The sequence below is a fragment of the Delphinus delphis genome, chromosome 20 (genome assembly GCF_949987515.2).
Source record: "Delphinus delphis chromosome 20, mDelDel1.2, whole genome shotgun sequence".
NCBI lineage: Eukaryota > Metazoa > Chordata > Mammalia > Artiodactyla > Delphinidae > Delphinus > Delphinus delphis.
Window position 1 is genome coordinate 59,048,390 of NC_082702.1, and position 20,040 is coordinate 59,068,429.

Consider the following 20,040-nt stretch of genomic DNA (forward strand, 5'->3'; position numbering starts at 1 on the left):
CGGCCGGCAGCAGCTCCTGCAGGGGGAGGAGCAGTCCTGGCCCCGATAGCTGGACCACCTTGCTGGCCGCCCGAGATGGTCCCTCCTCTCAGCCCTCGCAGGTCTCAGCTCAAGGCCCCTGAGATCTATTTGTTGACTTCCCTGCCCGGGATAAGTAAATGTCTCTGCAGAGACGCACGGTTTCATTCGTGTTTGTGGGTCGTTCTCGCCTGTGGGAGGGTCACCGGTGCGCACGGAGCGCCCCATCTTGTGGGGGCCCTGAACAGCCTCGTGGTGCGGGGCCTGGGCCGGGCTCCTCCCGGCTCCTGAGACTTGGTCAGGATGCTCAGGGCTCCGCCGTGACAGGGCCTCCAAGCCCCTCATTGCTTGTCCTCCACGGGGCCCTGTCCTGGGCTCGCTCATCAGTGGGTCACAGGGACAGGCACTGGGCCTGGAGGAGTGAAGCACCGTCACCTGCTGCCGCGTGGATGGGTGCACACAAGGGGCCCTGGGGGGACACCTGGGAACTGTGACCACTAATAAATGCTGTGGATGGAGGCCTCTGTTTCCTGCGTGGTCAGCTCTGCCCCGAGGGCCGTCCTGGGTCACGGATACTATATTCACACGGTGTGATGTCAGCTGCGAGGTGACCAGTTGGGACCCCTCCCTCTTGTAGGACTCTGGGAGGGAGGGTGTGGGACAGATGGACGGGTTGCAGTCGGCCCCCGAGTCCCCGGCGGTGTGACCCACTTGGGGGCTCCCACCTGCTCCTCGTTGCTTCCACCTCCCCTGTGCATCGGCGCCCCGAGGAAGCTCATGGGGGCGAGCGGCCCAAGAGATGCTTCACCATCTGCCCCAGTTCCCCAGGTTCCTTCCCAAAGATCGGCCGAGGGTTCAGAGGGTGAGGCTGGCGTCTTCGCCATGGGGCGGCCTCTGTAATCTCACACGGATGTGGCTGTGCTCAGCCCCTCGTGGTTTACCATTAAAATGGCCCACGTCTGGTGACGCTTAGCCAGGAATAGGATGGAAGTGGCGTGAAGCGGGCTGCCTTGCTATAGTGGAGGAAGGTGCAGCCTGGCTTCCCAGGGCTGGCCAGCGAGTGGGCTCACGGCCGCCCAGCAGGGAGGGCTGCGGGGACGGTGCTCTGATGGACAGAAGGGAGTTGTCCTAGGTGACGTGACCTCCCAGTCCTCAGGCATGGCACCCGCAGGGCGCACTGGGCACAGGGCCTGTGCACCTCTGCTGCCTCTCACGCCTCCCTTACAGGGCTCCCGGAGGTGAAGGGGATTCTCCCAATAGCAGCTCGTGGTCCCCTGGAGCAGCCAGACTGCGCTGGGCAACCTGCCCCTGCCCAGCAGAGCGGGTACATCGTGGCCTGACGGTAAATGTACATTTAATACAATCAGAGCCCCAGAAGACCAGTGAAGACTATTAGATGAAGTAACTTAGAGTTCTTACATCATCATACAAGTTGTTTTCCACTCTCGTTTATGCTCATATAAACATGGGTTTTTATTTTTTTGTTGAGGTACTTCATTTTTGTTTCAGGCGTACAACACAGTGATTCCTATTTGTTTGTATTGTGCCGTGATCACCACGGTTGGTCAGTTAACACTGGTCACCACACATAGTTACGGAAGCTTTTTTTTTGTGATGAGAACTTTAAAGATCCACTCTCTTGGGACTTCCCTGGTGGTGCAGTGGTTGAGGGTCCACCTGCCAAAGCAGGGGACACGGATTCGGTCCCTGGTCCGGGAAGATCCCACATGCCACGGAGCAGCCGGGCCCATGTGCCACAACTGCTGGGCCAGCGCTCCGGAGCCCACGAGCCACAACTGCTGAGCCCAAGTGCCGCAATTACTGAGGCCTGTGCGCCTGCAGCCCGTGCTCTGCAGCAGGAGAGGCCACTGCAATGAAAGGGCCTTGTACCGTGGCGAGGAGGGGCCACTGCTCACCTCAGTTGGAGAGGGCCCGTGCGCAGCAGCGAGGACCCAACACAGCCAAAGATAAATAGATAATTAATTTAAAAAGATCCACTCTTAGCAACTTTCAGATAAGATACTTGTGATTATAATAACGTACTTCCAGGTGCTCACTTACATTAGGTGTCCCTCATATTACAGGACTCTCTCAGCCTCTATCAGGTTTACGTGCTGGCTGCGACTTTGGTAAGTTGAGAGGCCGGGTGGTTGAGTTCTGTGATGAAACACCGTAAAATTATCCTGTCCTTGCTGAGTTGTTCGGCTCCTGCTTTTCCTAATTCAACCAGCAGCCCATATTTATGACAGCGTGCTAATTTTTGCAAAGTGCTCTAGGAACCTGACTTTTGTGTGTGTCAAAACACAATAAAAACACGTTGCCGCTGTGAGATTAATTATTTTTATCAACTAATTTTTTTTGGCTGTGCCCAGCGGCTTGTGGGATCTTAGTTCCCCCACCAGGGATTGAACCTGGGCCTTCGGCAGTGAAAGCACACAGTCCTAACCGCTGGACCGCCAGGGAATTCCCTAAGATTAATTTTAAAAATCAAGACTGTGTGTCAGGGACTTTCCTGGTGGTCCAATGGCTAAGACTCGGTGCTCCCAATGCAGGGGGCCTAGGTTCAATCCCCAGTCAGGGAACTAGATCCCACATGCTGCAACTAAGAATACACATGCCACAACTAAAGATGCCATGTGCCACAGCTAAGACCTGGTGCTGTCAAATAAATAAATAAATAAAGACTGTGTGTCAGAGGGCTCCAGGAGCTAGCGTTGACTATCTTTGGAGGGGGCCAGTCAGGTGTAGGTGTGGGGCAAGCAATTGGGGCACAATTAAAAGGAAATTCTGGGAGGCTGTGCATACCCCGCCCCTCCAGGGCGCTCCTCCAGGAACCCTGACCCCAGTGAGTGCTAAGCCCAGCGGCATTAGCCAGTCCTTTCAGTGGCCCTTGCAGGCCCAAGCCCGGGACAAAAGCCCCTCTGCAGAGTTGTGCCGTGGAGTTCTGTGGCAAGGAGGCAGGGGCTGTCCCTCTAGCTGAAGACTTTTTTATTTTTAATTTATTTTTGGCTCCGTTGGCTCTTTGTCGTTGGGTCCTCGTTGCTGCACGTGGGCTTTCTCTAGTTGTGGTGAGCAGGGGCTACTCTTCATTGCGGTGCACAGGCTTCTCATTGCAGTGGCTTCTCTTGTTGCGGAGCATGGGCTCTAGGCATGCGGGCTCAGTAGTTGTGGCTCGTGGGCTGTAGAGCACAGGCTCAGTAGTTGTGGCGCACAGGGGATCTTCCCAGACCAGGGATCGAACCCGTGTCCCCTGCATTGGCAGGCGGATTCTTAACCACTGCACCACCATAGAAGTCCCTAGCTGAAGACTTTTAAAACCCTGAGCCAACAAGTCTGTGTGTCAAGAAGGATGCCTACATAACAGTTCACTTCTTTCATCTTCCCAGCTGGGAAACAGCTCTCAGCAGAACATCACATGGGAACTTTGGGCCTTGCTAATTCTGCATATTCCTCAAGGATGTAAGTATGGACCATTCAGGTGTCGAAAAACTGTGTGGCCGGGTTGCCGGGTTGTATGCAGCAGACCGAGGTCCTCGAACTGCAGCTTCAGCTTCTTACCACTAACTCCAGACTTCAAACCCTCCCCCGGTACCCCGGGCAGCACCCTATGAGCAGACTGAGCTGTGTGAGTCTGTGGGTCTGAAAGGGGGGATGGGGACAGGAATGTGTTTGAGATTAGAAAATAGCAAGGTATCCTGGTCCATAGCGGGATACCGCTGAATGTGTTTGAGATTAGAAAATAGCAAGGTATCCTGGTCCATAGCGGGATTACTGAAAGGCGTCTGAGATAGACATGGGAGGTGTGGGCTAACGTCTGTGTCCGAAGAAATACGTCCCAGGCCAAGGCAACCGTGTATTCAACAGACATCTCCTCCAGGGCCTCTCTGCTGCAGTTAGGCTGCCAGGTGGGGTGAGCGTGGGTTCAGTTCCAATGGACAAAGTGACTTGCAAGGCAGATGATGACCCCTCGCTCTCCCCCGCTCCCTTCTCGCCTGCACTGCCTTCCCTTCCCTGTCACCTGGAAGCAGAGCTGTGTGACCTTGACTTACCATGCACCGGGCACTGCGCTGTGTTCTGTGTCCTAACAGCAGCTCCTCCCATTTCACACCAATAACTTGCCCAAAGTCTCAAAACTAGTACAAAGATTTTATACTAGCTAATTCCACAGCCACTTAACTGTGGGTCACTGACCTTCCAGTTTAGCCGTCTGTGTCTGTGAAAGGATGCACAGATTTTTTTTTTTTAATTTTAATTTTTGGCTGCATTGGGTCTTCATTGCTGTGCGTGGGTTTTCCTCTAGTTGTGGCGAGCAGGGGCCATCTTCATTGCAGTGCGGGGGCTTCTCATTGCGGTGGCTTCTCTTGTTGCGGAGCACGGGCTATAGGTGCATGGGCTTTAGTAGTTGTGGTGCACGGGCTTAGGTGCTCCGTGGCATGTGGGATCCTCCCGGGCCAGGGCTCGAACCCGTGTCCCCTGCATTGGGAGGCAGATTCTTAGCCACTGAGCCACCAGGGAAGTCTCAATGCTAATTTCTTAGCTTTGCCAACCTTACCATTGCTACGTAGGATGTTAATATTAAAAGGACCTGGGTAGATAATATAATGGAACTCTCTACTACTTTTGCAACTTTGCTGTGTATCTAAAAGTATTCCAAAATAAAAGTTTATGACCCTAACTTCACAGATAAACACCACTTCCGAGTTTACCGAAAAGTGCTTTCTTGCATTTGCTAACAACTGTCGGCCAAGCAGGACTGATACAGCCCTTGCGTCAGAGCTGAGCGGGTACCTATTAGGTGGCAGGGCTCCAACCTTCCACACAGCCTTGGCACTTATGTGTTAAAAGTCCTCCTCTGCCCTTTCACATGTTCTGGTCTCCCCAACCATAACCCTGTAATTCCTCAATGAGTCCCTGATTTTTCTAATACCCGGGGGTGTCTCAGTAGGGCAGAAAGCTATCAGCATTAGTATCAGCTACCTGTTTACTCAGTGTAGGACACAGGCCTCCAAATTTCTTATTTTGTCATGAAATTCATAAAACGTTGATTAGGTTTCAGGGGAGGAAGCCTGGTGACTGGGGTGAGGCTGGGAACGTAAAGGGGTTGCTGGATGTCAAGGCTTAAGATGGCAGGATGTGTTGGCGTCGTCCCAGGCTGTCCCGGGAACTGGAGGCGCCACAGCCCAGGTGGCCTGGCTACTTGGTGTTTTCACGACGCTCAGCTGCGTGGGTGGCAGTGTGCACAGCGGAGCGCGGGACAGCCGCGACCCGCCACGCGGTTCTTAGTTCCACACTCACTGCCGGGTACTCGCCACCAACGGCCCGACCGCAGACCTCCGTACGACACGCGCAGGGCGCTCTGGAAGGCCCGCTCCTAAGTGTGTGCTCCGCCCACAGGGAGGGCAAGCAGGCTCCACGTGGTGGCCGGGGCCGCAGACCAGGACGCGGAGGGCGAGGCCTACCGTGATGCACAAGCAGGCCGGCCAGCCGGCCCAGGCTTTGCGAGACCCAGACCGTCCGCGGGCCGGGGGCGCGGGCGTTGCCGGGGCCGGGGGCGCGGGCGCGGGACTCCCGTAACACGGGAAACGCGGCGCCATGTCTGTCCGTGCAGCTAGGGCCGCCGGGGTGGGGGTGGGGCCTGTACGTCACTCGGAGGCCCTGGCTCTGATTGGTCAGAACGCTCCGTCGCTTCTGATTGGCCGGGCCCAGTACCATCCCAGGGTGCTCTGCGGTCCCCTTTCTTTTCCGCGTCCGTGAACCCGCGGAGGAGGTAAGTATTCCCGAGCGTGGCGCTATCATTGCTATCCGACGCCATCCGGCCCCATCTATCGTCCCTGGGGTCCGCCCGCCGCCGTCGGCGTCGGGCCGTGGCCCGGGCTCTGTGCGCGCGCCGGCGGGCCACCGTGCCCGGGCCCTAATTCGCTCCGCGTCCTCCCTGCTCCCCAGGCCAGTCGGCCTCAGCCATGGCGCCCAGCCGGAATGGCATGATCCTGAAGCCCCACTTCCACAAGGACTGGCAGCGGCGCGTGGCGACATGGTTCAACCAGCCGGCGCGCAAGATACGCAGGTGAGCCGCCCCGAGGCGAGCGCGCCCCCTTCTCTCCCCGCGCGCGGAGGGCGGCCGGGACTCGCGCTCCCGGCCCGCTGCGGGAGGGGCGGCCGGTGACCGCCGCTCGGCTTCTGTCTGCGCAGACGCAAGGCCCGGCAAGCCAAGGCGCGCCGCATTGCCCCGCGCCCCGCGTCCGGCCCGCTCCGGCCGGTGGTGAGATGCCCCACGGTCAGGTACCACACCAAGGTGCGCGCCGGCAGGGGCTTCAGCCTGGAGGAGCTGAGGGTGAGTGTCGCCAGCCCGCGTCCTGAGTCCCACGGGTTGTCCCTCGTGGCCCACAGCCAAGTGATGACATTCTCCGGAATCGCTGCACCGCTGTGATGAAAGTGTGCTTGAACCCTTTTCCATCTGACGGCTGGGCTTTCCCGGCAGGGGGTGGGGACCGGGGAGCCCTCGGGTCTTCATCTGTGTCTGTCTCGGGGCAGGTGGCCGGCATCCACAAAAAGGTGGCCCGGACCATTGGGATCTCGGTGGACCCGAGGCGGCGGAACAAGTGCACGGAGTCCCTGCAGGCTAACGTGCAGCGGCTCAAGGAGTACCGCTCCAAGCTCATTCTCTTCCCCAGGAAGCCCTCGGCCCCCAAGAAGGGAGACAGCTCTGTGAGTACCGGGGTCCCTCTGTGCCCAGCCGGGTGAGGGCGTGGAGGTCTCACTGTGGGTTTAGCTGCCTTGAGAAGAGCACGTATTTGTCTGTAGCTTTTTATCATCCAAAGCTGGGTCTTCATGCAGGGTAGTAGAGAATTGGTAGATAACTAGAAGAAAGCCTCTGAGAGTCCACAAGCTAATTACTAGGACTGCCGAGATTCACCGTGGGCAAGAGCTGTGGGACTCGGAGCCAGCTGTTGTAGAATTGGGAAAGTGTTTTTCCTGTTACTGACCTTTGTGTCAAATTAACAGTCCATCGGTATGGGTTTCTGAGAGTTGTTCTACCTGTGTCTCTGTTGCACACGTGGTTGGCGCTTTTTCATCTGCCTGTGCCTGCCATCGGCTAGACGGACAGGGATCCGTTGGCAGACACCCAGCCAGGGGTTACAGGCTTGGGCAGATGAGCTGAACCCACCTAACTCCCTTCTCACTGCACACAGGCTGAAGAGCTCAAATTGGCCACCCAGCTGACCGGACCAGTCATGCCCATACGGAACGTAAGTGGGCATGTTTGGAGGGAGCAACTGAATGACAGGGCGGGGGTTGGGTCGGAGGGAGTCAGCCTGGCATCTGGGGCCCATGTTGAGATTTACAAGTTTGTGGAAAGGACCTTCCTTCCACCCTGGAGAGAGCCTCCTGCATCTTAACAGATGGACTCCTTGAGGGAAGCTTTGTGGACCCTTACTTGTCACCACTCCCTCTGTTGGGCTCTTTTTCTCTCCTATTTGGAAAGGCCAGGCTGTAGGCAACCCTGGGTGTTTGGTGATCCTGTAACCTGAGTGGCAATTGACCAGGCCCTTGAGGCTCCTGCGAGTGGGGCGTGGGCCTGAGCCTCCCCTTCTCCAGGTCCTGTCCAAGCACAGTGCCCCGCCCACCCTTCACATGACTTGGGGTTGTTTTAAATCCACGGGGGATTGTTACAATCTTTTGGTGGCCTTCCCTGTAGCCTTTCTTGGGTGGGCAGATGCCCCTCCAAGGCCTCTCAGTTTGCTGACAGCTGCTCCTGGGCCTGTGCTCCCTTCCAGGTCTACAAGAAGGAGAAAGCCAGAGTCATCACAGAGGAAGAGAAGAACTTCAAGGCGTTCGCCAGTCTCCGCATGGCCCGTGCCAACGCCCGGCTTTTTGGCATCCGGGCAAAAAGGGCCAAGGAAGCTGCAGAACAGGATGTTGAAAAGAAAAAATAAAGTGCTGTTGGTAACTTGTGATAAACCTGCAGTGTCCATGTGACCTTCGTTGTGTAAGGAACTGGGGCCTGGAGAGCCTCCTCCTTGAGGGGAACCTGGAGCACGTCCTTGTCCCTCGTCGCAGCAGGCCTGCCGTGAGGGGAGCAGGTTCGGGGCCTGGGAGGCAGGTGCTTAGTGAGTTTGTCGGAACCCTCCACCCCTGCAGGTGCTGTGCGTTCGGTACCAACTACCTCAGGCAATTCGGAGGACTATTAAACCACTGTTCTCATCTCTAAAGCTAACAGTTTATGAGGTACTGATTTGACGTCCATGCTCACTTTGTGTATTGGAAGTCATGAGCCATAGAAAGGTCAGCTGGTGTGGAGGCCTGGGGGTTGGAGCCTGATGGGCCATCTGTGAGAGAGGGCACATGGGGGGCTGCCTCTGGACAGCCTGGAGACGCTGGTTCATTTGCTTTGTGCTCAGAGACCTAGCAAGGAGTTAAGCTACCCGAGGGCAGGGTAGCTGCCCGTCTGCTGGAGCCCCGGCTGAGGTGCTCACAGGCTGGGGGGCAGAGAGGCCTCTGGCTGGGTGTGCGGGGCCAGGGTCTACTGTGCCAGTGTCCATCTGGGCAGAACTGTTTGTGGGTTGTAGGTGCATCTCCTGGACAGATACCAAAGTACGTGTGCTGGTGTCACCCGCAGTGCCTGCAGTGGCCACCAGGGAGTGCTGGGGCATTTGTAGGAGACTAGTGTCGGTCTGGGTAGTTGCAAATCATTTTTGTTTAATGTTCAAGATACACGGTATTTTTTATTTGGGAGGGAAGGTATACATCACTGCATTTTAACCCATGGGAGTGTCACCCCTCCAGAGGGAATTTTAATTTGATTTTGTATCCTGTAGTTGCTTTGTTAAAATGTAGATAATTGTGATATTTTTCTAAAAAATTGAAATTCTAACTCCCAGTTGATTCCAGTTGTTGTAGTTTACAGGGAAACTGTAGTCATTTTAGGTTATTTCGGTTTTTTTCCCACTTTACTCAACTTAGTTCATGCCAAAGAGTAGACTAAGGGGCAGCTGCGCAAAGGGTGAACAGTCCTCTTTCCTTGATGTCTCGCGTAGGTGGTTGCACTTGCCTTTTTTTCTCCTTGTATGTTTTTTGGGCGTTACAGGAGGAAAACACAGTCTTTGCGTCACAAAAGGTCCAGAGGAAAGGAGAGGCAACGACCTCCCTTTCCTAACGGCAGCCTCTGTCCAGGGCAGTTCATGCCCAATTCCAGGAATTTCCCAGTGTCCTTGTTCTTTTTTGTTCCCTCAGCTAGACTCAGTTCTCAGTTGCTTAGAACCAGACCAGAGGAAACTGAATGAGCTGACCCACTTCTGGCCCAGGGCCTGCCTGGCATGACTGTCCTGAGGACCTGGACGGTGGAAGCTGATGATGGAGCAGGTGTGGGTGGGCCAGGGAAGGTAGAAAGCGATGTGCGGGGAATTGTCTCAGAACAAATCGATGAAGAGAGAACGGGCACTCGTTCAAGTATTTATTGAGTATCTGCTGTGGGCCAGGCACAGTCCCAGGTTGCAGGGACATGGCAGTAACCAAAACAAACTATCTTACCTTTGTGGAGATTTGTTTCTGAAAGATCTCTGGCTCTCACTGCAGCGTGTTGGGTGCGTGTCAGCCTTGGGTAGCGGTGAGGACTGCTCAACAGGAGGACCATGGTCCAGGGCCTGGTGAAGGCCTGCAGCCCAGGAAGAGAGGGCTGGCCTTCCAGATTCACCTCTGGGCCCACCCTCCTGGGAGCGGCTCAGAGCTTCCTCGGGGGTTACATCTGGGGAGCCTGAGGACCTGAGGGGCAGTGGGAAGGTGTGTGTTAGGCCTTGGTCCCCACCCTCCAACTGTGGTGCCTCAGCTGGGCTCCCCTCCTTTGTAAGCCCCAGTTGCACAGTGCTGGGGGACGAACTGATGAAACGGTGCTGCGTGGTAAGTTCCTGCCCTTTTGAAAATTTCCCCAGGAAGGATGGTGCCTCCGGCAGAGGAGGTAAAGCTGGGTCACTGTTGAAAGGGACTGAGGGTGGAGGGGCTGGGCGCAGCATCCAGGCGGCTCCTGCCAAGGGTATCCTCAGAGCCCCCAGATGAGCCAGGCACGAGTAAAACCAGGCCTCCCTCAGCTGGACCGCCCACCCGGTGGACACTGCTGCCACCTGGCTCCCTGGCTGCACTGTCATCACCCCTTTGGGGACTTTGGGCAGCTGTCCTCGTGGTCTCCCCCTCCTGCCCTGACCCGAGGTCCCACCTTTGTGTCCTTGTCTGTGCGGTCCATGAAGTGTGGGCTGGACCCAGCAGCTTGTTTCTGCCTGAGTGGAACAGAAGGATGGCGGGCTGAGGTTGGGTTATGAAAGATTTCACTCCCCCAGGGAAGCAGGCCACCATCCTGGGAGCAGCAGTATTGGGTGCCCAGGGCCAGCCCTGTGCAGAGTGGCTCCTGGTCAGGGGAACCCAGGAGGGGGACAGCCAGACTTGGACAGTGTCCCTTGTTCCATCTGGCCCTGGGCAGGTGTCCTGACTATGACTTCACAGGGGCTCGGGTGGCCCTGCCAACTTGGGAGGGGAGGGGTTGGTGCAGCAAAGCTGCAGAGACACCTGGGGCCTGGAGGGTCAAGGGAGGTGAGAGTACTGGTTTCTGGGTGGAGACTGGGGTCCAGGTGGAATCCCCCTGCTGAGTGAGTGACCTCACAAAGGCCCTTGGACACGCCCTCCCCTCTAAGCCTGCCTGCCCATCCATGGTGTGGGGATGGAGCAGGCCCTCTGTGGGGGCCAGAGGACTGCCTTTGTCTCAGGGAGGGAGGTGCCCAGGGGTCTGGGCAATGCCCCCCTGGGGCATCGCAGCAGCAGGTGGTGGGCGGGGCGAGGGGGAGGGGTTGTCTTCCCACAGCAGGTCCTGGAAGCAAGTCCTTCAAGACCACCCGAGGGCAGATGGGTGGGAGGGGGGGACCCTGAGGTATAGAGCCGGGGCACAGGGCCTCGGGGAGTGCTCAGCTGGACAGATCCCACCCCCACCCCGGGGGTCTGCTCACCCAGGGCTGCTTGCAGGTGGACAGAACCGAGGTGGCCCGGAGCGGCCTGCATCCGGCCTTCTCCAAGGTCTTCACACTGGACTACTTTGAGGAGGTGCAGAAGCTGTGCTTTGAGGTCCACGACACCCACGGGCCCAGCAGCCTCAGCTGCCAGGGTGACGACTTCTGGGGGGCATGGAGTGCACCTCGGGGCAGGTGGGCGCCCACTTCCCCCACCTGGGATGGGTTTCTCTTCTGCGCAGAATGTTCCTGTGTGCTCTGAGCTGTTAGCCAGGCACCTCCTGTTGTGGGGGGGGTGTCCTCTGTCTCTCTGTCTTAGCTTGTTAGACAGGATCCTGTGTGGGGCAGGGCGAAGGGGGTCAGCACTGCCCTCACCCACCACGGCCACAGCTGAGGACTCGCTGGCCAGTGGAAGGGGGCAGTCCCCACACATACAAAGTACCTGGTCGTCCAGCAGCCATGAGGGTGGTCGTCCTCTATGTTGTTTGCAGACCAGTCTGAGAGCTGCCCCTGGTGAGCCGGTGTTGCTGGCTGCAGACGGCATTCCCGGGTCAACTCTTAGCCCAGTCAGGGGCTTATAGGCCAATGAGGAATGCAGCCCCCGGGGAGATTGTTGAGAGGAGGGGGAGGGCTGGGCAGGGGGCTGAGACCCCAGGGGGGAGCAGCCTGGGGGTGCTGGATGGGGCTGGGAAGCCCCATGGCCGCTCGCTCGCTGGCCTTGGGCTGTGGTAGGGGCTGCGCTGTCCTCGGCCTGGTCCGTAGAGGGTGATGGGTTCCCAGGGCGCGGCTTCTGCCGCAGGTTGCGCACACGCGCTCATCAGCGTGACTCCCTCCTCCCGAGCCTCCCTTTCCTCACCTGATGCGTGGGCGGTGGGAGGGCCTAGGAGGCCGTGAGGTGTGCCGAGCTGAGGGCCTGGTGGAGCGAGAGAGGGTCACGGGCTGGCCGCTGCCAGGCGCCGAGGGCGTGGTGCCCTGGGGGGTAGGTTTGGGGAAGCTGGCCACCGAGGGTGAGTGGGTGCGTTGGGGAGGAGACAGGGAGACCCAGGACGGGGTTAGGGTCCTCAGGGGAGCAGGTGCGTACCCCTCCCTCAGCCTTTGACTTCCAGATCGTGGCCCAGAAGAAGGTGACCCCAGCACTGTTGCTGAAGGTCAGCAGGAACGCTGGCAAGTCCCCCAGCACGGTGAGGCCCCGCCTTCCACCAGCCCCGCCCCCTGCAGACCCCCACCCATTCCTCGCCGAGGCCGGGGCCTCTGGACACCTCCCGAGGCTGGGCTGCAGCTGGGCAGGGAAGGGTGGGGTCAGACCCCTCCTGCCCAGCCGGGAGCCTTGGCGCTCTCCCTTCGCCCAGGTGATAGCCAGAGACATCTCTGGGAATAAAGGCCATGCGGAGCTCTCCCTCCGTGCCATGAAGCTGGATGACAAGGTGAGGGGCACCCCCCTGGGGCCCAGCTTTCCCTCCTGTCAGGAGGTGTAGACAGAGCTACACTGTGTCCACAGGGAGACAGGTGGCTGAGGAGTGGGACGCACTCAGAGCCGTGGGTGGGGCTGCCCGTCCAGGCGGTTGTGCTGCTGTCAGGGTCCTGTATGTGTCGCTGCCGTCAGCTCATCCTCAGCTCCCTGTGACGGGCACTCAGGGAGGTCCCCGTCCAGACAGTGGAGGAACTGGATCTGAACTCGGTTCTGGTCCTGCTGGCTTCTCACGTGGGGTAGGGGCACAGAGCAGGGGTCTGACCTGGCATTGCCTGCTGCCTCCCCTGGACGGAGACTGAAGCGGGGGTGGGACAGGTGGGGGGCAGGATGGGAACTGGGCGTTGGGCGCTGGGCGCTGGGGAGCCAGGGACGCTCCAGAGGGGAGGCCGTTGCCCTCACAGCCAGGAGGTGGCAGAGCCTGGACCCCACCGCTTGCCAAGCACACCCTCTGCTCCTCCTGCAGGGCCTCTTCAGCAAGCCGGACCCCCTCCTGGAGCTGCACCGGATCAACGATGATCAGAGCAAGCAGCTGGTGTACAGGACGGAGGTGAGGGGTCCCTGGCCAGCACCCAGGGAGAGCGTGAAAGGACAGGGGAAGGAGTCACCCCGGCCCTCCCTGCACCTCCCTGGCCCCCCACGGCTGTAGCATCTTGACCTCCAAAACCGCCGTACCCCTTTGAACAGAGAGCGGCCAGGTGGGCACGGAGCTTCCGTCCTGGAATCAAGAATCCGGATTTGTTATCGCTACCTGCCCGTAAAACAAGATTTCAGTTACACCAGTGGAAAGGCATTTCTTTTTTTTTTTTTTTTTTTTTTTTTTTTGGCGGTACGCGGGCCTCTCACTGTTGTGGCCTCTCCCGTTGCGGAGCACAGGCTCCGGACGTGCAGGCTCAGCAGCCATGGCTCACGGGCCCAGCCACTCCGCGGCATGTGGGATCTTCCCGGACCGGGGCACGAACCCGTGTCCCCTGCATCGGCAGGCGGACTCTCGACCACTGCGCCACCAGGGAAACCCCGGAAGGCGTTTCTTTTTGAGATAAATTAATTTGAGTACAAAAAAGGCTATTTAAGGAAAAAGAAGTTCAGGTGGTCCAGGAATGTGGGGGGTTAGGAAGGTGGCTCTGGAAGGAACGAGCTTCGGAGATGCAGCTCTGGGCTCGCAGGGTCCTGCCCAGAGCCTGAGGCAGGGCCGCCTGAGCCGCCCCTCCCGGTCCGCAGGTGGTGAAGAACGACCTGAGCCCCACCTGGCAGCCTTTCAAGGTGTCTCTGAGCAGCCTGAGCAGCCTGTGCAGCTGTGAGGAGCCTCCACCTCTGAAGGTGGGCGGGGCGGGGCCGGCTGGCGGAGGGTGGGTGCTGGGGAGGGGATGGGGCGGCTGGGGGCGGGGCTGGGGTGGGGCGAGTCCCCCCAGACCACACCTTCCTGGAGTTGAGGTACGTGGGGGAGGATGGTGGGAAGGGGGCGGCCTTGCTGCAGGGGCATGGAGACACCCAGGCTGGGGGCCTCAGAGGGGCAGGCAGGCTGAGGGGTCCCGGGGTCCCCAGGGCCTCGTCTGGGGTTATGACTCCCGCGGGAAGCACGACTTCATCGCAGAATTCTCTACCACCTTAGTGGAGATGCAGAATGCCTTCCGGGAGGACCAGGTGAGAGCAGGAAGGGCCCGCCTGTCCCCCAGAATGCGCTGGGGCGCTGGCCCTGCGCTGGGTTGCCCCAGAAATTGTTGTGATGGTTTTAGAGAGGCTAAAGATGGTGACAGAGCAGGACACCCACACCCACCAGGTGGCTGGAGTAGGGACCACCAGCCTGTGTTAAAGTTGAAGTGACAAATACCAGTGGGGCAGGGCTTTCAGTCCTCCCCTGCCCCTTGGGGTGGGTGTTGGGTGCTGGCACTCTGGGGTGGGGGTCTCTGCTTGTCCCTGTCCCCCAGGCCCAGTGGGACTGTGTAAACCTCAAGTACACGCAGGAGAAGCGCAGTCCCAAGAACTCTGGGGTGGTCATCCTGGCAGACCTGAAGGTGCGCCTCGGCCCAGCCTGCAGCCCCTCCCCCCGCAGTGGGTGGAAGGGGTGCTCCTGCCTCAGTTCTGCAGAGAGTGATCCGGGCCCCTGGCTGGAGTCTGCTGACCTTGCCCTTGTGGTGGCCTCCATATCCCCTCTCATTCCCCTGGGGGGGGCTGCCAGGCTCTGGGGGCACTCAGGCCTGCCTCTGTCCTTGCTGGGGCTCGGACCCCTCATCTTAGCCGAGCAAGGTGGATGCGGGTGGATGCTGGGCACGTGTCGCGGGACCCACTTCCCTGCGCCTCCACCTGAAGTTTGCCCCCACCCGTCTTTCTGTCCCACGGAGAAGCCCTGTCCTTCCTTGCTGACGCTTCCGGGGACCCTGACTGCAGTGGTCCCCGGGCTCAGGTGAAGCTTCTGTTCCAGGCGGTGAGGGTGTGGAGTTTGCACTACTGGCAAACGCAGGGCTGTGAGATGTTAATGGAGAACTGGCCCTACTCTGGGGGGCAGGAGGAGGGCATGTGGGGCTGAGGGCTGGGCTGGGCACTGCAGGGGTGCTCCAGCCATGGACAGGAGACTGCCCATCCCCCTGGTCTGCAGGCTCAGAGAGGAGCCCTCTGGGAGAGGGTGCCCCTGTTGCGCTGTCGCTTGGCTCCTTTTCTCTGGAGACATCACGGTGCTGGGTGCCCACTGGGCCAGGGACTGGGCCAGCTGGCGGGCAGCCCGGCCGGCCTTCCAGGGGCTGCGCCTCCAGGGTGATTCTTTCTTCTCTTGTATGTTTTCTCTCATCCAGATTTTTAGTAACGATTTCTGGGTGGTTTTGTTCTTTTCACACTGGAAATGGACGTTTATTTGAAACAAGTCCCAGTCTGTCTTCTGCAGATGCACTGGGCACCGGGCCAGGCTGGACCAGACTGTGTCCTTTCCAAACTCTGTTCCTTGAATCTCAGTGACTCTTCAGGGTGTGGGAGCCCCTTCCTACCCAAGGCCCACAGACCTCTCCTCCTCTGGCCTCAGACCTGGGTCAACCCCGGCTCCCCCAGCTGCGATCTCCCCATCTATAAGGTGTGGCCGTTCCAGTATCTGCTTCAGGGTCAAAGAGAGCATGTGTTCACAGTTCATCGTGATTACGTGTGTGTGTGTGTGTGTGTGTGTGTGTGTGCGCGCGCGTGCGTGTGTGGGTTACGCTTCAGCAAATACGCTTTTAGAAAAGCTTGGAAACCATGGTCACCCCCAGGCCATCTGGTTGGTGGACTTGGAGTTTGAGTAGGGGGAGACGCAGCTGCCCTGAAGGGTCCCTGTGGCCCCAGCAATACTACGTGCTGCTGATCCTGACAAACGGCGTGGCGACCAACATGGCGGACACACGCGAGGCCATCATGCGCGCCTCCCACCTGCCCGTGTCTATCATCGTGGGGGTGGGCAACGCCGACTTCACCGACATGCAGGTCCTCGACGGCGACAGCGGTGTCCTGTGCTCCCCACGGGGCGAGCCTGCCCTCTCACATCTTGAAGTTTGTGCCCTTCTGGGAGCTCAAGAGCGTGAGTGCTGGGCGGGTGGTCGGGCGGGCCCCTCGGGCAGCGCACTGGGGCCCCGGGCCCCTCGCCGTTCTGAGCAGCTTTCGGCCCCTAGAAACTTTTGCAAGAGAGAAGTGTCACATGGGTGCCCCGGAGGGCAGGGCTCCTCTCAGGCAGCTCCCCGCTCCCTTTGTGACGTGGAAAGAACTGCCTGTCCCGTGGACACACACTCACAGCTTCACTGGGGACCTGGGCCTCCCTCCTGCCTCAGCCACTTTGCCCTGTACCCAGAGCAGGGTCACACCGATCCAGAGGGGCCCCCCTGTGCCACCCGCAGTGCCAGCGCAGACGGACTGCCCAGCGAGCGCGTTCTCATCGTTAGCGCAAGCTCACCCGGCCGCCCACTGGGTGAATTCCTGGTCGTGGTCCCAGGAGCTGGTGGTGCACAAGCCGTAGGGGGTGGAGGTCACGGTGTGAATGGCGGCTCTAGGGGAGGGGCTGGGGGCTGGGCAGCCGGCTGGAGGCACGCTGTCCCCACCCCCAGGCGTCCCCCGTGGCGCTGGCCAAGAGTGTGCTTGCCGAGGTGCCCAGGCAGCTGGTTGAGTATTACAGACACGAGGAATGCCTCTGAGAGACCTCGGCGAGACCAGCCCGGGCTCCACTCCGTGAGGACACACGGTAGGGGGCCGGCCAGGACTGTGTCCACCATCTGTTTCTAGCACCCTCCACCCCGACTGCCCAGGGGCCTTCCTTCCCCCAGCCCACACCCACCATTGGCTCCTGTGACCCTGCTGCCCGGTGGGCCAGCCTTCCTCCGGGCCCCAGGGCTGAAGGAGGGACAGGTCCCCCTGGGCACGCCTGACCCTGCCTGAGCCGGGTGGGTGGGTGGGGGGGTCTGGGGGATTCCTGCTTTTGCATCTGATCTTCATGGGGGAGGGGGCAGCAGGCAGCGTCCTGTCTCTGAGAAAACCCAGACCCCCCCGGACACCCATCCCTATAGCCAGATCCCTCTTTGTCCCAGCTGCATCCCCATGTCTCTCTGTGTCTGTGGGGTCTCTGGGGGTGGGGGCAGGAGGCTGAGGCAGAATGAAGTGTCATCTTGTCCTTGCAGCGGCTCTGTGCCTTTACTGTCCCCCCAGCAGAGGCCTGCAACCCCTGGAGGGATGGAGCGGTGCACGTGTGCCCTGCAGCTCCCACACTGGAGCCGGGAGCTTCTCGTCAGGCTCACCAGCTCCTTCCTGGACTGAACCAAGGGCCCTCCCAGGAATGAAAGGGTGCGGGGGACCATTGCTTGACCGTGGGAAGGGCCAGACGGTGCGATGGCCGCCCCGCCCCGAGCAGCCTCCTCTTGGCCAGGCTCGGGTGGGGAGCGGCTGCCTACACTGGGCTCTACGAGGACCCACTGGGGGCTGCGTGCTATGGGCTCTGTCAGGGGAGGGTCACCACCTGCCAGCGCCTCCCAGCCCTCTGGGGGTGGATTTCCAATTGAGATTTCCCCTAAATTATCTTGTCGGGGAGAAACAAACTGTTCCGACCCTGAATCCAGGCCTACCCACCCTTCCATCCATCCACTCTGGGGGCCTATTTTTAGCTCCTGATTCATCTCCCGTTCAGCGGGGATAGTGGGCATCGCCATGGTAACCTGGCTACTGCTGAATTCCAGAAGGGCCGATACTGGTCTCTTCGGGGATGCGAGGACACCCAAGCAGCAGCCCTTCCATCCACATCTGGGAGGCAGCAGGGCTGCAGAGCGGCGGTGACGTGGTCCTGAGCAGCGAGGGTGAGCCAGCAGCAGCCCAGCCGCTGAGTCCTGTGGGAGTGGGTTGCCATTTCAGCGGCAGAAAGCCGTGGACAGTTCCTGGGCCCGGCTCAGGGGCGAAGCCAGCAGAGGCTGGTCAGCTGAGCTCCCTGGGGAGGCAGAAGCCAAGAGGAATGGGAGGGGTCCATGCACAGCACGGGGGCAGCCGTGATGGCCCCGGGAGCTGTCGCCTTGGTGGGTTGTAGCCCCTCCCAGAGCACGTGGAGCAGGGAGGGGGCCGAGGTGTGAGGCCCCAGCCTCTCACCTCTGGCCAACAAGAAGCAGAGAGCAGTCGGGCGTCAAGGGGGGTGGGGGGCAGCCCTCAGAGGATGCCCTCCTGGGGCCAGAACAGGTGTGGACGCAAGGACGACGGGGGCAGTCGTGGGGCCCGGCCAGTGGGTGGTTCGGCCGGGCACGTGCAGGTGTAGGGGGGCCGCCGAGGGAGGTGGGGGCAGGAAGGTATCAGCTGGCTCAGCTGCACAGATGTGGTGATTGTACCAGCCGGTGCCCAGCCTGAGAAGGTGGCCAGCTCTGCCCACAGGCAGTAGAATAATAAAGTGATTACTGCCCCAGGGGCGGTTCAGGCGGGCACCCCGGCATCCGTTCCCACCTCCTTCCTTTAGGGGCCGTCTCTCAGTCCATGTATTTCATGGGCCTGGACCACTGTCCAAATCCCAGGGTGGACACGACCCAGGCCTGGCCAATCAGCGAGCGTGCTCTTCCCTGGCCACTGTGATTGGCTCTGGGTGGGCGCTCCACCTGGCTGGCCAATGAGACTGGGTCCTGAGACTTTCCTGCAGGTTGCTAAGCTGATGGGATGGGACCCAGGAGCAGCTGGTGACCACTGCCGCCACATGGACAAGGCCTGCCTGAGGAGGAAGCCGGCATAGAGGAGGTGGACAGAGAAATGATGCTGGGGGCACGTGGATCTGCTCTTCCCTTTCTGCGCAGGCCAGCTGGGGCTGGGGGTGGGGCTTCTGTCCCTTGCCACCCGAAGATTCTGGCCCAGAAGGATGGCAAATACACCCAGTTCACAAGAAAAGCAGGGCTCAGAACAGTTAAGTGACTTGCCCAGGGTCATACAGCTGGCCAGTGGCAGAAGCAGGACCCGCCAGCCTCTTGCAATTCCTGGAGGTACAAGTCCTTGTACCTTTCAGTACAAGGTTCTCCATCAAGGGCTCTGGAATCCAGATGGGATCCCAGGGAGGGAAGCCCAGGAAGGGCTGGGCTGAAACCCCGGCGGCCGGCCAGCCCCCAGCTCTTCAGCACTGCACGTGGGGTTCTCAGCAGGCGGACCCAGAAGGTGCGCCGTGGCCTGGGGCCCCCACGGAGGCACGTGGGCCTCATTGTCTTTCGAAGTCGCCTGCAGCACACTGCTCGGAGCAGCCCCCATTCTCGGAGGGTGGGTTTGGGATTTGCAAAAGCCTGCAATGGTCACTGACTTAAGCACTGGTCCAGAGTCAGGCGAACGCCTGGCCCAGTGCTCATTGGACAGTCTCCTCAGCCTGCACGTGAGCCCCTGCTGTCACCTGGGGACGCGGCAGCTTTAAATCACGGCCCTAGAGTTCTTGGCTGCCCCTCCCCTCGAGAGGTGGGGTGGCTGCCGCTTCTTCTGGAGTCCAGGCGGCCTTGGTCCTGTGTGTCTCCAAGGCTCTGACATGAACACATCACAGGACTGCCCTGGTCCCTTGCTGCCTGGGTAGGGGCTCCCCAGCTCCCACGACACCTTCCTGCACTTTCAGGAGGGAGCCGGCCGGCCCACAGAAACGGGGTGAGTTCCTCCTTGTTTGCCCCTGTTCTAAGCCACCGCGTTTTGGTATAACTCTGCACCCTCTCGTAAGGACGGCATGGGAGGGTGTGCACAGGGCCTGGCACAAAACACCTGTTGGTCAATAAATATCGGTCTCCTGGGGGAGCGGGGTGCCTCTTCCTCATTCTGTGCGACCCTGATTGTGGAGGTGCCCCAGCCTGCTGGTCGTCTGCCTCGCCCTGGGCCCCTCCCCTCCAGTGTCCTCAGAGGCAGCTGTGGGCTGAGGCAGCGGGACAGGGGCCGCTTGGCAGCCAGGCTGATCTCTCCTCTGCTGTGGAGGGGAAGCGGCAGCAGGCAGCTGTGAGTGCCGTAAGTGACGTGGACGGCAGGGCTGTCAGATGCCAGGCGTGCGGCCTTGGGCCCAGGGGGCTCTGGGCGAAAGCTTCCCCTGCTTTGGCGTCTGCCCCAGGGCAAGGGCACCCTGGACCCTCGCAGATCTGCAGC

At 59.9% G+C, this 20,040-nt stretch overlaps 3 protein-coding genes and 1 non-coding gene across 4 annotated transcripts in view; all 4 read left to right on the top strand.

Moving 5' to 3' along the window:
* Nucleotides 1-173, top strand: part of SPG7 (SPG7 matrix AAA peptidase subunit, paraplegin) — a 30,456-nt gene extending 30,283 nt beyond the window's left edge. Inside the window, 1 exon segment of the mRNA XM_059999928.1 lies at nt 3-173. Coding sequence (XP_059855911.1) covers nt 3-49 — 47 coding nt within the window. The 3' untranslated portion in view covers nt 50-173.
* A 5,573-nt stretch (nt 174-5,746) lies between these two features.
* RPL13 (ribosomal protein L13) lies at nt 5,747-7,977 on the top strand. Its single transcript, XM_059998813.1, has 6 exons — nt 5,747-5,785; nt 5,962-6,082; nt 6,208-6,349; nt 6,550-6,723; nt 7,209-7,265; nt 7,794-7,977. Exons 2-6 carry the CDS (start codon nt 5,979-5,981, stop codon nt 7,950-7,952), a joined length of 636 nt encoding a protein of 211 aa, XP_059854796.1. The 5' UTR covers nt 5,747-5,785; nt 5,962-5,978; the 3' UTR covers nt 7,953-7,977.
* On the top strand, nt 6,411-6,494 carry LOC132417413 (small nucleolar RNA MBII-202). Its single transcript, XR_009517846.1, has one exon. It is a non-coding gene; the product is annotated as a small nucleolar RNA MBII-202 (small nucleolar RNA).
* A 1,972-nt stretch (nt 7,978-9,949) lies between the features above and the next one.
* On the top strand, nt 9,950-17,379 carry CPNE7 (copine 7). The gene is given in 13 exon segments (XM_059999309.1): nt 9,950-9,970; nt 11,023-11,170; nt 11,173-11,201; nt 12,113-12,187; nt 12,356-12,430; nt 12,941-13,024; nt 13,696-13,794; nt 14,020-14,118; nt 14,403-14,489; nt 15,679-15,971; nt 15,973-16,012; nt 16,533-16,666; nt 17,131-17,379. Coding segments are annotated over 12 exon segments (1,137 nt in total). The 3' UTR covers nt 16,620-16,666; nt 17,131-17,379.
* Nucleotides 17,380-20,040: the final 2,661 nt, after the last annotated feature.